Below are 16374 nucleotides of genomic sequence, written 5' to 3'. Positions count from 1 at the left end.
TCAGTGAGGCCTCCCAGCTGTCCCTGTGAGCCCTCACCACCAGAATTGCCAGCCCCTCACTGTGCTCTTTTTCTCCATGCTTTCTGATAGCCTTTATGTTTGGTTTCGACACTTTCCCCTCCCGAGGGCAGACATGTTTTTGTTTGTTGATTGCTATTTCCCCAGCCTCTAGGACAGCCCATAGTAGGGACTCAATATTTGTTGGATAAATTAATGAATGAGCCAAAATCCTAGAAAATCAAGTAACATAAAATAGCAAATGTACTTTTGGAGTAATGTCCAGTCTCATGGTCAACCAAGAGAATACAAATTGAAACAGCCCATTACCATTTTATTAAGTGGAGTGTGGTGGGGGCAGTTTAATGTACTTGACAAGACTCTCAGGATCCTCTCACCCAATCCTTTCCTTCCTCTAGAGAGACTTCGAGGATCCTCTCTTGAGAAAACAAAGCATAGTACAGCTTTGGCCGGGTAGTTCAGTTGGTTAGAGTTTCATCCGATATGCCAAGGTTGTGGGTTTGGTCTCTGGTCAGGGCATATACAAGAAGCAACCAATGAATGCACAAATAAGTGGAACTACAAATCAATGTTTCTTTCTCTTTCTCTCTTAAAAAAAAAATTGATAAAAATGTATTAAAAAATGAAAACTCAGCTCCACAGTAAGACATGGGAATCCCCTAGAGCCGTGGTCGGCAAACTGCGGCTCGTGAGCCACATGCGGTTCTTTGGCCCTTTGAGTGTGGCTCTTCCACAAAATACCACGGCCTGGGCGAGTCTATTTTGAAGAAGTGGCGTTAGAAGAAGTTTAAGTTTAAAAAATTTGGCTCTCAAAAGAAATTTCAATCGTTGTACTGTTGATATTTGGCTCTGTTGACTAATGAGTTTGCTGACCACTGCCCTAGAGTTACTGTCACATTGAAAGTTTAATTAGGAAAACTGTAGGAAGCTGTGAAAACTCTGATAAATGAAAAGTACTATTCAAAATTGTAGCTACTCAATGCAAGAGTGACATGGACTAGAAATCCACAAGAAAATCTCATTGTGATGTGTTACAGTTTGTGAGACTTTGGAGAAATTTTTATTTAAAATTTTTTCCTGTACAGCTGCTTATATAGTAAGTTTTTTCATTGGGAACACAGTTCAGCCTTTCTAGTGATTAATGGAATGAGTAATAAATTACACTTAAGGCCCTGGCCAATTTGGCTCAGTGGATAGAGCACCTGCCCGAGGATTGAAGGGTCTCAGATTTGATTCCAGTCAAGGGCATGTACCTTGGTTGCAGGCTCAATCCCTGGCCCAGGTCAGGGCATGTAGAGGAGGCAACCAGTCGATGAATCTCTCTTACATCGATGTTTCTCTCTCTCTCTCTGTCTTTCCCCCTCCCTTCCACTCTCTCCTTAAAAAAAAAAAAGGAAGAAGGAAAAATATCCTCAGGTGAGGATTAACGCCCTCCTCCTACCCCAAATACATGTAAGGTTATAATGCTAATTAAACTCACTAAAAAAAAATAAGTAAATTTACACCATGGAATACTGTGCAGCTGTAAAAAAAAGAAGGATCTCTTACTCTTTGAGACAGCATGGAGGGACCTGGAGAGGATTATGCTAAGTGAAATAAGCCAAGTATCACATGATCTCACTCATATGTGGAATCTAATGAACAAAATAAACTGATGAACAAAATGGATCCACAGACAGAAGGTTGGAACAGACTGAAGAATCTCAGAGGGAAGGTGGGGGTGGGGGGGAGATTAACCAAAGAACTTATATGCATAATTCAAGGACACAGACAGTAGTGTGGTGAAGGCCTGAAGGGGAGGGTGCAGGTGGAGGGGGGCAATGTGGACCGAAAGGGTCATCTGTAATACTTTCAATAATAAAGGTAAATTTTTAAAAAATAAAAAACCCAATGTTGGTGGATTATGCAGAAAAAAACATGACCTTTTACACTGTTCAAAATAAGCATTTCAAATTATGGTATTTCAGGAGAGCAATGATGACGACGAGAACCCTGAATTGTGGCCTGATTGGGAAATCATAGCACATGCATATGATTCTGAAGGACGAGATACAGAGGTTTCTAGCTGTGCTACTTAGGGAGGCAGGCACTGGGAGCAGCCCTGAGGCAAAGCGCCTGGGACTTTCCTGACCTCTGACCTGTCCCCACTGGGGTATTGGGTGCTCTGCAGAGGGGTAGATGGTGACTTTGGTGGCCACTGACAGGCTTCAGAAGCAAATATGTGGCCCGGCTGGTGTGGCTCAGTGGTTGAGCATCACCCCATGAACTAAGAGGTCACCGGTTCCCAGTAGGGGCACATGCTGGGTTGTGAGCTTGATCCCTAATACAGGGTGTGCAGGAGGCAGCTGATGGATGATGTTTCTCTCTCATTGATTATTTTATCTCTCTATCCCTCTCTCTTCCTCTCTCTCTCTCTAAAAATCAATAAAAACATTTTTTTTTTATTGATTTTTTTACAGAGAGGAAGAGAGAGGGATAGAGAGTTAGAAACATCGATCAGCTGCCTCTTGCACACCCCCTACTGGGGATGTGCCCGCAACCAAGATACATGCCCTTGACCGGAATCGAACCTGGGACCCTTGAGTCTGCAGGCCGATGCTCTATCCACTGAGCCAAACCGGTTTCGGCAATAAAAACATTTTTTAAAGAACAGCAGATATGTGCAGGCAGCTCCATGTAAGGAAAAGAGACCATGGCAGCATACACAGGTGTACAGGTGTGACAGCACAAGCCTCTCAGGAGACAAAGCAGGGACTTATAACAGGTGTATGGGGACCCGAGAGTATCTGTCTGATCTGTTGTCCTTCCCCTTAAAGATAATGAAATGTGCATTTACTGAGTGGCTTTTGGCTGGGGTGGGGGATTTGTCTCAGGCCATAAAGCAGATGCAGCAGAGGATGCTGGAACTCAAAAAGACGCTGCAGAAGGAACTGGTGAGTGCCCTCCCCTCCCTGCTGCCTGTTCCCTCTCTGGTCTCTGGTCCCCTGGGGTCCCTTGCTGCTTGATGCTTCCCTTCCCCCGCCCTCCCATTGATTGCAAGGGGTCTCTGCTATCTTGGCTGGTGGGACAGCGGCCCTGCCAGCTTGAACATGCTTCTATGAAGTGGCTGTGACCTCAGGCATATGCCCTCCTTCTCCAGCCTGTGTGTTGTCTGAGAAGTGAGTGAGGTGATGGGTGCACCACAAGTGAATGGCAGAGTGCCAGGCCCAAACAGGAGAGCAGGACCTCTGCCCTGGCTGAGGTGCTCACCACCGCAGGGCATGTGTCCTAACACAGAGGAAATGTCTGAACTTCCCCAGGACCTTTCTCCCTCCTCTCAACTGTCCACCCCACCTGGAGGAGCTGAGCTTTCTTCAGCTGCTGGCAATTCCTCCTTGGAGGGTATGCGGTGGGTGGGGAGGGAGGGGGCGGCAGAGGACCAGCAGGTGATCCCAGCATGGGTCAGGTGAATCTCCCATGTGACTTTCTGACCTGTCTTGAACAGTTCAATGTAGCATCTTTTCTTTGGTTTTTCAGAAAATCAGACCCGATAATGAGCTTTTCGAAGTCCGGGAGAAGCCTGGCCCTGAGATGCCAAACATGGCCCCTTCTGTCACAAATAACGCTGACCTGCCTGATGCCCGCGAGATCAACTTCGAGTACCTTAAACACGTGGTTTTAAAATTCATGTCCTGTCGGGAATCCGAGGTACAGGGCTTCTGAATTGCATTTGGGTACTGAGTTCTACCTGGGGGCCTGGCTTATTTGTCAGAGTCCTGCATGGCTTCCCACCACGTCCATGTCTTCCTTTCTCTTTCACATTCCAATTTGACTATAAGTGTGGACCCTTGGTCATTTCTCCAGCCGGCACTGACTTGCTAATTGAGCAGCAAGAAGGGGGCACCTAGCAGGGAACTAGCTCCTGGGAGGGGATGTGGTTTGGATGCTGAGGCCAGAGTCAAGGCAGCTGAATCTGCCCAGCATTCCTGCATCCTCTGCAGAGCAGAGCTGCTGTGGATGTCCTGGTCATCTTGCCAGTCCCCGAAGTAAAAGATGGAGGGAGAAAGAGAACCTGTCATTGCTGTCAGACCTCTGCATGGTCTTTGCTCACTGTTGGGAGCACACACCAGGAACAGAACCAGAAATGCTGCCATTTAGCCCCAACTCCCACCACCAGCACCACCACCACCATCACTTGGACCCAAGGCAGCAAAACTTACTTTGTTTCAGGCCTTTCATCTCATAAAAGCTGTGTCAGTGTTGCTGAACTTTTCACAAGAGGAAGAGAACATGCTCAAAGAAACTCTGGAGTATAAGGTAGGGTTCCCTGGCCTGCTGTCCAACTTCAGAACATGTAGTTACTGTTCCCAGCACTGGCAGGTGAGAGCAGCCCACAGCTGCAGTATCAGCTTCAGAGGTGCTTTTGGATGAACTTGACTCAGGCAGTATTTACTGAGCACATGCTTGGTGCACACAGGTCTCTGCTGTACTTGACCAACAGACCTTGTTTTTCAAAGCAATTGATATCACTTTATCAGTAGCTCTAGGTCTGGCCCAGCACCCAGACTTAAAAAAAAAAGAAAATATATATTTTAAAAGAACCTGCATACATTATGTAATAGAAAAAAATTTAAGGAAAAGATACCTACAATTTCACCTGTTTTGTCAACTCAGTTTTTACTCCTGTTTCCCTCCCATACTTAGAATGGGCTCCACCCTACAGACTGGTCACTACAACCATTTTCACTGCTCTGGTCTCAGCCGGAGTTAGGATGCATGGAGGGCAGGAGGGTCACCCAGGGGTGGGAAAGGGCTCTTCCCGCTCCCTCTGCACCTATTCCTGATTCTCATCTCAGGAGTCTTTTCTGTTTCAAACAGATGTCATGGTTTGGGTCCAAGCCAGCTCCCAAAGGCAGCATCCGGCCCTCCATCTCCAACCCTCGGATACCATGGTCCTAGATGGAACTACCCAAGGATGGAGCTCCGTGGGCTGACACTCTTTCTGTGAAAAGAACACTGACACACCAGTCTGGGTGGGTTTTTAATCACTGTAACTGCAGTATTTTGTACAAGCGTCTAAACATTGTTTACAAGACCTAAGGTCCACTTCCCTGCAGACTGATAAGAACCTCAGGAGGCAGCGGATCCTGTCATTCTAGTCACAAATGGGAGGGTCCTGGCACCACCCACATTTCTAGTGCTGCTAAAATCCCAGCTCTGGCTAGCACGCCTGCACCTAAATTTCTAACTTTTGTTAGCACTTAAAGCTGAAGCTATCAGCACCTGGCAGAGAGGAGGCAACTAATCCATTCTGTAGTGACAATGCTGGACAAAAAGCCCTTTGAAATGGTGCCCGCAGGCCAGACTCACCTGCTTCTGCCACCAGCGAACTCAGTGGGGGTGGCTTTTAAAAATTCCCCTTCCTTGGTAGCATGATTGGGTTCAGATGAGTTAGAAGAGGCTTTTTACCCTTTCACAAAAATATTTTACCTTGTTTCTCAAACTACCTAGAAATTCAGATGTGTACATCTTTAAGATACTCTAAAGCCAGTGTGGAGCAATGACTATGCAACTGACAGTATCTCATTTTATTGAAGAATACAAGCAAATGTATAAAAAGATCCAAATACACTCAATTGCCTTCTTAATAAATGTACTTGTCTTGGATAGGTTGCCGGCAAACCATTTAAAACTATTTTTTATAGCTAAAATGTCTTCTGTATTATGAAACCCAGTTAGTGTGCTCAAAGGACAATTGGAGCATCGAGAGGAGATTATTCCGGAGGTTGGGATTCCTGTCCCTTTCAAACTTCACTAGTGTTCTCTGGCATCTGCTTCCCTCTGAAGCAGTGGTGGCGTTTCATTTACTTTGCTCTTGATTCTGGGATTTAACACTGAGCAAGTGCTAATTACATGTTTTCTACTGTTAAGGACAGTCTGCTGTATTCAAAGGAGGCAGCAGCTGTCCCTCCCCCCAGCCTTGACCAAAACATTGGAGGTGGCCTGCCGTCTTTCTTCCTCACCCTACCCCCAAATATTTAAGATGACACTACTTTCATATATGGTGTCCAGACAGCCCCCAGCTGGCTACAGGACTTGATACATGCAGATGGCTCTGGTAGTGACTGACAAAAACTTGTATTACTAAAGAAAGAGACCATGCTTGCCTTGGATAAGCCACAATATCAAATCTAAAGGGAAACTGTTTATTGATTTAGTTTGATAAAAGTTTCACTGGTTAAATAAAAAACTGAATTAGTAACTGGAGCTCCTTTAAAATTTATTACCAGTTATCCTGTTAAGTTCTGTTTCTCAATTACGCTTAGGGTTAAAATACATGAAATGGATCTCACAGAAAAACAAGATGTGCAGAGTTAACCTGCTACATTTCCACAGACCTAGACATACCAAGCAAGGGCAGCATCCCCTTTGTCCCAGCTCGGGCTCTCTGCCATCCAAGTGACCCATTCCCCTACCTGAAGATGTCTATCCTGTTTAGAATGTTATTTTCCATTTACGTGTTGGGGACACAAAACAGGAGTCCCTTCTGTAATTTTGATGAGGAAGAGGTAGCTTTACCAGCTGTTCCAGGAGAGAATCCTGAAATCCGAGTAGTTCAGGGCTCTCCAGAGGCAGCTACAGCACAGCTGTGGGAGTCCATCTAACTCCTCTGTGGCCTCCCCAGCCCTTGAGCTGGTCCCACCCCCACCCACGCTCCCAGCAGGTTTAGGTATAGATGTGGGGCCATCATGAAGTCTGGACTTGTTTAGAAGATTCAGTCTGATTAGGTTTGCCTCCTGCACATTGAATTTCCTTCAGCTTTAAGAGGAAGAGTGGAGTAACTATTCTAAGTGATTTAATGCACTTTTACTTGTATAAACATTCTGTGATAGAGACAATATATATATAAATATATATGGCCCTTTATATGAGCATTGGATTGGCTCTCTCCCTCCATGTTGTAAATAGGGATTATATTATCTCTAAGACTGCTGTAGAAAAGTCATTTGTGGTGCAATATACTTTTTGATTAAAGCTCTTCAATGCAGAAGCTACAGTGGGTTTTACTTGATATGGTGTGCCAATATGTCTTTGACTTACTAAATCTAGTACATTGTGTCTCATACTTCAAGGGCTACAGAGCATTTGTCTTTCAGGAAGAACCTGCCCAGACTGGGTCTGGGTGAATAAATATATGTAATTTAACAAGCCAGCAGCCTAGGCCTACCTCCCAAGCATGGTGGGGTTCTGCAGGAGTTGGGAGGATTGTGTGCTTTGGTCAACATCTATCTCCAAGGCCCACACGACTGGGGAGAGCTTCAGAACATGAATGGGGTCCTTACCTTCAATAGAATGTAGACTAGTCACATGTGCTAAAAAGGTAAGAAAAGTATCTTTGCTCTTCAAAAAGGCTCATTGTTATTAGCTATAGGGAACAAAATGGGTTTTTATATTTATAGGCTGATTGCTACCTGTTTCTGGCTTTTAATCCTTTAAAGAGAACTTGTCAACTTCACGATAAGAATGTTGCTATCACACAGCCAAATCCAGTGACAGGAGATGGTGACCAGGCCTGTCTGAGGCCTACTCTCAAAAGACTCAAGTGCAGTCACACGAACTAAAGACTTTTTAAAGCCTAGGTTAATTATTGAATGTTTGGCACTTTATTAAATAAGCTCCAAATTACATACAAATCAAAAGAGTAAACAATAAATACTTATTCAGCAAAACATCTCTCCATAGCAGCCAGTAGCACTGTAGCCCAGGCTTGCGGTACTGCTGTGTAAGAGGCTGGATTGCCATGCTCGCTTCCTGGGGAGTTTCCAGAATAATCAACCCCTCATTCATTACCAACCCATTCACTACCCTTTTTTTTTTTTTTTTAAACATATATGAAACACACTGCAAAGTATATACTAATAAGCCAAGAGCTTTATTGATGCAGCAGGCACTTTACAATGAACCCAAGAGAGCCCGCCTTCTGGGAGGATGGGATGTCTGTACAAACCCTTGGGGGGTTTCCAGTTCAGAAACTCAAGCTCTCCCTTCCACCGCAGCCCTTGGATCTGCACCTGCCCAAAGCATCCCTCCCCCGTTTTAAACAGGCAGTGCACACAGGGACACCTGACCAACACTGGCCAGCCACTCTGGCAGACAGTCACAATGTCAGTTCTGCATTATTCGTGGACAAAGGCATAGACTATCAGATCCTGCAAAAGGATTTAGGAAACAGTAAGACAATTTCTCCCTCCACCTTGAAAATAAAATACACTTCAGCGGATGCATGTCCTGAAATAGTTGGGAGTTCCTAGGAAGATGGTCCATTGTCAATCCCTTCTTCACCAGCCTGTGCATCCAAAATTCTTCTCAAGGTAACATGAGTCTTTTTTTTTTAAACAGTCTTTCTTGCTGTAAGAACTCTTATAATGGAGCCTAGTCCTCCTACAGCTAATGCCTGTGGGGGCAGGAAAAGGAAACGTGTCACATGAACCCAGGTGGGCAAGGGGAAGCCTGGCTTGCCAGGGGAGATGGGATGATACGCTCCCTAACCCAGTTCACTATGTCACAGACCCCAAAAAAGGATTCTAAAAAGAGCACAGGCAGTTAGGAGAAGGTAACAGAGCCCTGTACTGGAGCCAAGGGCCAGGAGTTGCTCTTTAGGCAGAACTGGGCTTGAGAACATTGTTACCAAGCACACACAACAGAGCCCCCCAAATTTCCCCTTTGACAAGCTCATTGTTTCCAGCCCGCTGGCACTGCTCTAGGCTCTTGAACCAACACATGCCCATCAGAGCTACCTCAAGGAGCCATCATTAGAAATGCCAGTAAGGCTGAGCACCAAGTTGCCTTAAAGGGCCCAAAAGGCCTGGCCTTATTACCAGGCGGAGGGCTTGCGCACTTCCCCCAAGCACCACAGCTGCCCCCACATACTAAACCAAGGGCCTCACATTCGTGCTGAGCAGGCAGCATACCCACCAGCAGGACTGAAGGCCACAACCCTAGCCCAGCACCAAGGCTGCCAAATGACTGACCCCTCAGTAAGAGATCGCTCCCTTAAAACAATGGGGCATTCAGGACGGATGTTAGTGAAGGCCTGGTCTCGTGATGGTGGGCGTGCTTCCTGTGGCTCTACAGGGTGCGGGGACACTGACATATAGGCAAGACACAGACTTGACGAAAAGCCTGCTCTTACACCAACCCTAGCAGAGGACAGGCACAGCTTTTTCTGCTGCAGGTGGGTGAAGGCCCCTTAAAGTGACGGTGAAGGTTTCTGCCTCTGCTCACTCTGGCCTGGTGAGGCTGAGGCCAGAGCAGGAAGCCCTCAGAGCTAGCCAGAGGGCACAGCTGCATTCCCAAGCACCCCTACCATCACCACCACCGCCTCCACTTCCACCAAAGCAGAAAGTATTATGAAGCCCCAGCCACCAGCAAGCCTGCCTGCGTCCCACCTGGGACTCATCTACCTTACCATGCCAAGTCACCTGCCCCATGACCTGCCTGGCATACATCAGCAGCTAAAGCAACTGTGATTACCAGAGACAGTGGATCCCTACCGATGCTTTTCTGGCAGAGGTAAGTGATCAAATGTCCCAGGTTTGGCCCCTTGTTCTCAAATGCCTATCAGAGCTTACCAGGCTTGTTTTGGACCATCTAGCCTGCTGATTTGAACCCTGGAGTGGGGCCGAGTCCATGGGCTGCCTGCACGGGCAACGTGTTCACATACCTTTTCATGCCACTGGAGTAACACTGCGCTGCTATTTTCTGTGGGCTTCTCAAACCCTTTATAAATGTACTTCATTAGCAAGTCAATGCCATTTTTGTCCAGTGATTGCACAGCCTGCTCAATCTCGCTGCTCTTAAAATTTGTAAGTACTTTCAGCACCACACCCTGGGCTCGTTCCTACAGAAGAAAGAGAAAAGAGTGAGGCCAAGCCACAGCCCAACACATCCGGGCCCCCCACTGCTGGCACAGAAACACCAAACCAAGCAGTATGAACTCACCTGAAACTGCATAATTTCTAATCCGTCTGGGATGGTTAAAAAAATAAGTGGGGAGAAATTCTTTTACTGACTTAAATTTCAAAGTATCCCTTATTTATGTCAGTAAGTTATTCCATTATTTGGGAGGGAGGGGAATAACTACTTTACTAGGGAGAAACATCACTACATCACTACTATTTTTGTTTTTAAATCCTCACCCGAGGAGTGAGAATATTTTTTTCCACTGATTTCTAGAGAATGGAAGGAAAGGGATCGAGGGAGAGACAGACATCAATTGGTCATCTCTCGCACACACCCTGACCCGGGTGAAGGATCAAACCTGCAACCCAGGTATGTGCCCTCGACCAGAATCAAACCCGTGACCCTCCAGTGCACAGGCCAATGCTCTAACCACTGAGGGACACCGGTCAGGGCAAAATGTCATTACTTTTGATGACACCAGCAAGGCCTTAGAATCCACAGGATCACAGCGGTGGAGATCTATTTTTTTTTTTAAACAGGTTTATCTGTCTGCAGTTTCCCTCTGCGCTCACCCCAGTAATAGAGGGGCCATTCCCTTCCATGTTTGAGAGGTGCAGCCATTGTACACACCTTCAGTCCACAGGCTGATGCTCTATCCCCTGAGTCACAAAAGAGCAAAATCCCAGCTTTGGAAACCCCTTTTCCCTAGACCAAATTTTAGCTTCAGTGATGAAATGTTACTCAGAGATGCAGTAAACACAACTGTATCTTCTCACCTAGTTTGTAAAAGGCAGGAAATCTTAAAAGCACTGAAAATCCTTAGGCAAATAAAGCCTATTCAATAGCCTATAAAAGCTTAACCACCGATAAGTCTCACACGGCAAGCTAATTTATAGTTCTGCTAATCAGCAAGGGCTGGGCTGACTTCTCACCCCACGAGGCTCTGGGGAGGAGTGAACAGTTTCTTTGGGGAGCTTTTACTACAAACACTGATAGCTTTGATGTCAGGAACACCAGGAGGCTTCCGTGGAAGCACTGCCAGTGCCAACTCACTCCCTTGGCAGATACTCACTGATGCAGAGATGGAACAGACACTGTCCAGAGCCCCAGGCAGCTCACACTCAGCTGGAGACAACGGACAACCACAGCCCAGGTCCCACCACCACCCAGCAGAGCTGCAGCGCAACCCCATTTACCTTCACAGCTTGATTCTTGGTGTTGACGGGAGAATTCCGCAGGGCTGCATGAAACGCCCGAAGCATGTCCCCTGTGCATCACCACCAGTTAAGGACGGCTAGGCTCCAGCATGTCCATGACTTTATTAATGAACTCATCTCAGAAACAGCTCAAGAGGGTGAAGTCAAATGGCATCTTATCCCATCCAACCACCTCCCACTGCGGCTTGCAGGTGGGCACACACAGGCTGTTCAGAGGGTAGCCTGTAGCCTTCCTGAGCCACACAGGGTGGAGGACACCTCTGCCAACGCTGCATACTCCTGCCATCCCCTAAACCTTCCCCCTCAAAGCAAGTTTTTTAAAGGAAATAGGATTCTTATTTTATGTATTGATTGATTGATTTCAGAGAGGAAGGGATAGGGAGAGAGAGAAACATCAATGATGGGAGAGAAGCATTGATCGGCTGCCTCCTGTACGCCCCCTCCCGGGGATCGAGCCTGAAACTCGGGCATGTGCCCTTGACCAGAATCAAACCCAGGACCCTTCAATCCACAGTCTGATGCTCTATCCCCTGAGCCAAACCAGCTAGGGCTCAAAGCAAGTTTGGACACACCTTCCCCCCATCCCTGGAAGGTAGCAGCAAAGCAATTGCCCTCAAGTGGTATCTTACAGCAAAATCTTGAGGTGCTTGCACGGCTCCATCCCTGTATCTGCCCTACTTGATACTAACAACAACCATGTGAGGTCATCAATCTCACCTCATTCTCAAAAGGGAAGAACAAAGGCACAAACCAAGGTCTTCTCACTCTTAATCCAATGTTTTGTATCAGTTAAACTATTAAGATGTGCTAAAACTTCTATCTTCTAAGACCTTCCCCAGGCCAGTAAGGTCCCAACTGCTACCAAGAGGGAGATTTATTAATCTATAAGAACCTTGCCAACAAATGAGCCGATCTCCTTGCCCCCTATTCCCCAAATCTCAGCTGCAATCCTGACAGATTCTTTGCTGAGTTCTGAATATCCAGCACTTAAAAGAAATTTATAATCTGGGTTAGGTCCCCAAAGGTGACACCTATTTTAAACTGAATTACATTAGCCGACTTTCATTTCCTCATCTGAAACATTGGCTTCAGCCAAAAAGCCTCAAAAATAGAACAAGGAATGGCTTCTGCCCAATCGGATACCATGCAGCGATACTCACGTATAAACAGACAGGCCTCTGGAGCAAAGCTGTCCTGTGTTCCCTAGTGTGGGCTCCATCTTGTCTGAGCAGTGCCCACACCACTCCAAAGCCACTCCTGCCAAGCTCCCAGCCCCCTGCTGGGCTGTGATCCACCTTCCACATTTGAGAGGCGGCCACCCCCCAAATGTGGAAGATGGATCAGAGCCTGCTGCATTCCACCCACAGACCCAGTATCTGTCAGCCTTGGAATTCCTCTTCCCCAGCCAGGCAAGGGCCAGCCTGGTATCAGCCACTGATAACTTCCACCTCAGAATTCTTTTCTAATTTGGTGTCCCAGAACAATAAGCAGAGACCCAACGGCTTAACAGGACACGTTGGCTGGTGCTCTTCACTATTCAGCATGGTTGGCAGACAAAATCATTTGGAAGAGTAGGGTAACTAACCCTCAAGAGTTACCTCACTGTTGTGCCAGTCTCCCAAGCATTCACTCTAGGCGTTGATGGGCAGTGGGCCTTCAGCAGGTAAGGAGATATAGGGTGCTGTGAGGGCATACCATTTATCAAGCTGGCCTCCGGCCCTTTCAGAGAACAGGCTGTGGAGGCTGAGGAACCCTGTCCAACCCTCGTCTCCTCTATCTCAGGGTTTCGCAACCAGGCACTACTGACATTTTAGACCAGATGATCAATGTGGGGTCTGCCTATGCATCGGAAATATTTAGCACCATCCCTGGCCTCTACCCACTAGATCCCTCAACTCCTGACAATCAAAATGTCTCCAAACATGGCCAACTTTCCTCAGGGAAAGGAGAGAGTGCAAAATCCCTCAAAACCACTTCTCTGAACAGATCCCTGCTCCTAAGGACCAGAAGGTGCTCAGCAAGGAAAAGGAATTACTACTACTTTAAAATCCCTGCAAGGTCTCCGATCCTGTGCCAAGTGCTTTCTTTCACATGTTATTACCACAAACAACTCTGTGGCCAGAGTCATCATTCTTATTTTAAAGGCAACGAATTTGAGGCTCAGAAGGAAAGTGACCTGTCCAAGGTCACAGAGCTAAGCTGTCCTGCTGGCCTTCAAGCCCAAGTACGCCCGACTCCAAAGCCAAGGTCTTTTTACAATCTCCTGCTGCATTCCACCCACAGACCCAAGTTTCATGTTCAAGACACATGCTGTGTGCCTAGCACTGCACTGAGGCCTTCTGGGATGTTGTCCAGTGATGCTCCCATGGGACATACAAGGCAGTGTGGTTCTCCTTTTAACAGAGAAGGATGCTGAGCTTCAGAGAGTGTATGTGACCACTCAAGGTCACATAGCTATGGCATGATAGAGCTGGGTCCGTATGGATGCACAGCTAGTGTTCTTTTTATTTCATCTGTTAACTCCTACCATGACTCGCTTCCGTATACAGCACCACGACATGCCTCCTCCCAGCACTTTCCCATTCCAATCAACCGACCACTATCTCTCCTCTCCTGTTCTGACTCCTAGAAGCCTGTTCCATAGTTTAAATTCAATGATGTGATATAAGCCCAATACCTGGCACATGGTAAGGACTCAGTAAATACTAGTTCCTCTTGGATGTCAGTTCTCACCTGCTAACTTCCCTTTCCCCAGTCCCCAGAGGTACACTCTCCATGGTAACAAGGTTCCCAACATTACCAGCAGTGAAGAAGCTACCATCCCCCGGATGTGCTGAGCTGTCTCCAAACAGCCTCTAGAAACCTTTTACTGATCAAGGGCATATAAGAAAAGACCTTTAAATCTGCCAGGACCAAGGCAGCAGATAAGCAGACCTTGTCCTCCGCATCTGTGGACGTTTCTGCGCCACAGGCCTGACCCTGCAGCCCTTTTGGCACCACCTGCCCATGAATGAGGTCCTGCACCAGACTGCAAAATCAAACCTTCCTTCATGGGGTCTTCTCATGCCACCACTTCACCAAAGGAGTAAGCAAGGCGATCCTGATGGGGCAGGAAATACAAGTTTGTATTCGAAAACACATTCCTGTCCAAACAAAGAAAGTCTGAAGGTTTCTCTTTTAAAGGCACACTGGACTCCTCCCAAAGGCAGCCTACGGGCCTGACTTCCCAAGCTGAGTCAACTGATTAAACACCCAGAACCTGATTTATATACAGCAGGAGCCTCCAACCCTGCACTGGCAAGTGCGGGGGAGGGGCAGCACTTCCTGTAACACCATTTGAATAAAGAAAAATCCTTCCTCTGAGAATAAGTCAGTTTCCTGTGTTCAAGCTGCTAAGGGGCCAAGCAGGCTGTGACAACCACCTCTATTTTTAATCTTGCTTTCTAAATGCTAGTTTTCTACGGCCACAAAAATAGTCGTTCCCAGTCGTGGGGCTCTACTTTTACATTTCACTCTCTGCTCTCCGGTTTTTCTTAGCTCTAAACTACTAGTTTTTTTCCACTGCTTCCTGCACAAGAAGGCTATTGGGGGGGGGGGGGTATTCGGGGTGGGGGAGAGCCAAACTCACTTGTTGAACATGGCTGAGACCATCAAGGTCCAAAACCCAATTCTCAGTTCGTAGGAAGCTGAGAACAGGTCAGAAACAGTGGCGTTAAGCTGCAGGGTCGGATTGATTTGCGGGTGAGAGGTGTACAACCTCAGTCCTCAGGGCTGTGACCTTTCTTCCCCGCAGCCATCCACCCACCTATTTTCGCGTGGTGCAGCGATCAGGCCCGAGAGGACCGTGCCCAGGAGCCGCCCTGGCAGCTCAATTACTCAGCGGTGCTTCACCTCGGCCCCTCCCGCCGGAGGAGCCCGAGTATGACCCCATTGCCTGCAAGGGAAGGATGGAGTGATGGGGCGTCCAAGGAAGCGACAGCCAGAGAGGATGAGTAGGCCAGGGGAATAAAGGAGAGGCCTCGCAGAGCAGTGAGCAGCCTGAGGGCTGGGGGCGAGTACCGCACACCCCCGGAGCCGCCGAGCAAGCCGGCCCACCAGGGTCCAGGGGCCGCGTGGGGCTGAGATGCCGAGGGAGACTCCGGGGGCGGGGGCCGGGAACGAGAGGGGTGGGGGGGCGGGTCAGAGGGAAGTGGGGGGTATTCGGACTCAGGGAACCTTGCCCGAGGGGGAGCCAGGTGGGAAGCGAGTTGGGAGACTGACCAGAGGGGGCCGGGGATAAGAGGAGTGGGGGTCAGCCTGAGGGGCCGGGAGGAGGGAAGCGGGAAGCCTGGGCCAAAGGGGAGCCCGAGACGCCACGCCGGGGAAGGATATTGCCGCAGGAGCCCATCCACCTCGCTAGGGTCCGGGCCTGGCTCGCCTGCCGCCGCCGCCGCCTCCTCCTGCTCGTCCACGAATTTGTTCTCGTCAAACTCGTCGATGTCCACCCGACGGAAGCGCGAGGACAGCGTATTCCGGGCCATGGCGGGGGGCTCGGCGCCCGCTCGGCCGGCTCCGCTCCGGGCCCGACCTCAGATTCACTCCGCTCCGAACCGGCTCGGGGGCGGGAAGCGGCCGCCGGGCACTACCTCCACCTCCTCCGCGCGCAGCCGCCGCCGCCGCCCGCCCACTTCCGGCCCACGCCGGAACAGGAAGTGCAGGTGGAAGGCGGGACAGAGCCGTTGGGGGAGCCGCTGAAAGCGCTCTGCGGTCGTCTCCTTGCCGACCGGATCTCTGCCCCCCGCCCCGTCAGACTCCCAGCTTCATTGCGCCTCAGCCCTCCTCTCTGAGGAGCGGGCGCCCGTCCCCGGGCACCCAGCATCTCCGACGCCGCGACTGCTCTTGTTCCTCGGCCTCCCTCCCGCACTCCGTGAGCTCCTGCCCTGGAAGGGGCTGGCGCGGGCACAGCCCGGGACTCCGGGGGTCATCACTGCCCAGACTGAGGGAGCACGGCAGCCGCAGGAGAAGGCACCCGGCTGTGCCTGTCGAAGGGCGGGCAGGCTTCTTGGAGAAGAAACCTTCACGCTGAGGGATGAGTAGTGGTTCTTATGCCCTGGGAGTGATGGGGGTTGGGAGAGCCTTGAACGCCACCACGCTGGGCTGAGAGGCGGTGTCCTCGGCCTTGTACACGGTGACCCTTGTACAAAGTGACTAGGAGAAT

General features: G+C 48.8%; 2 protein-coding genes across 6 annotated transcripts in view; one reads left to right on the top strand and one right to left on the bottom strand.

Annotated features, from left to right (window-relative positions):
- The window catches only part of GOLGA1 (golgin A1), a 41492-nt gene extending 34444 nt beyond the window's left edge, over positions 1-7048 (top strand). For all 4 annotated transcript variants that reach the window (XM_028130802.2, XM_028130805.2, XM_028130800.2 and 1 more), the window contains 4 exons: positions 2892-2951; positions 3535-3705; positions 4228-4314; positions 4876-7048. In XM_028130802.2, coding sequence (XP_027986603.1) covers positions 2892-2951; positions 3535-3705; positions 4228-4314; positions 4876-4956 — 399 coding nt within the window. In that variant the 3' untranslated portion in view covers positions 4957-7048. The remainder of the gene's footprint in view (positions 1-2891; positions 2952-3534; positions 3706-4227; positions 4315-4875) is intronic.
- ARPC5L (actin related protein 2/3 complex subunit 5 like) lies at positions 302-15843 on the bottom strand. 2 transcript variants are annotated; one of them, XM_054727519.1, is made up of 4 exons: positions 15549-15843; positions 11157-11229; positions 9722-9898; positions 302-525 (listed from the first exon to the last, which is right to left on the bottom strand). In XM_054727519.1, the coding sequence occupies exons 1-4, from the start codon at positions 15695-15697 to the stop codon at positions 493-495; spliced, it is 432 nt and encodes a 143-aa protein (XP_054583494.1). In that variant the 5' UTR covers positions 15698-15843; the 3' UTR covers positions 302-492. The 2 variants fall into 2 exon arrangements, with proteins under 2 accessions (XP_054583494.1, XP_008153506.1); XM_008155284.3 differs by lacking the exon at positions 302-525 and adding an exon at positions 7912-8452 and having other exon boundaries at positions 15549-15837.
- Positions 15844-16374: the final 531 nt, after the last annotated feature.

The sequence above is a fragment of the Eptesicus fuscus genome, chromosome 15 (genome assembly GCF_027574615.1).
Source record: "Eptesicus fuscus isolate TK198812 chromosome 15, DD_ASM_mEF_20220401, whole genome shotgun sequence".
Lineage (NCBI taxonomy): Eukaryota > Metazoa > Chordata > Mammalia > Chiroptera > Vespertilionidae > Eptesicus > Eptesicus fuscus.
Note: the sequence above shows the minus strand (reverse complement) of the source record. Positions and strands in the feature narration are given on the sequence as shown.

What these genes read in the sequence shown, in the direction of transcription:
- ARPC5L (XM_008155284.3), bottom strand. Translation starts at nt 15,697, where the DNA reads ATGGCCCGGAATACGCTGTCCTCGCGCTTCCGTCGGGTGGACATCGAC. An exon ending in GTGGATGGGCTCCTGCGGCA is followed by an intron (nt 11,230 to 15,548) that starts ATATCCTTCCCC and finishes GTGGTGATGCAC; the next exon opens with AGGGGACATGCTTCGGGCGT. An exon ending in CCAAGAATCAAGCTGTGAAG is followed by an intron (nt 9,899 to 11,156) that starts GTAAATGGGGTT and finishes TTTCTTCTGTAG; the next exon opens with GAACGAGCCCAGGGTGTGGT.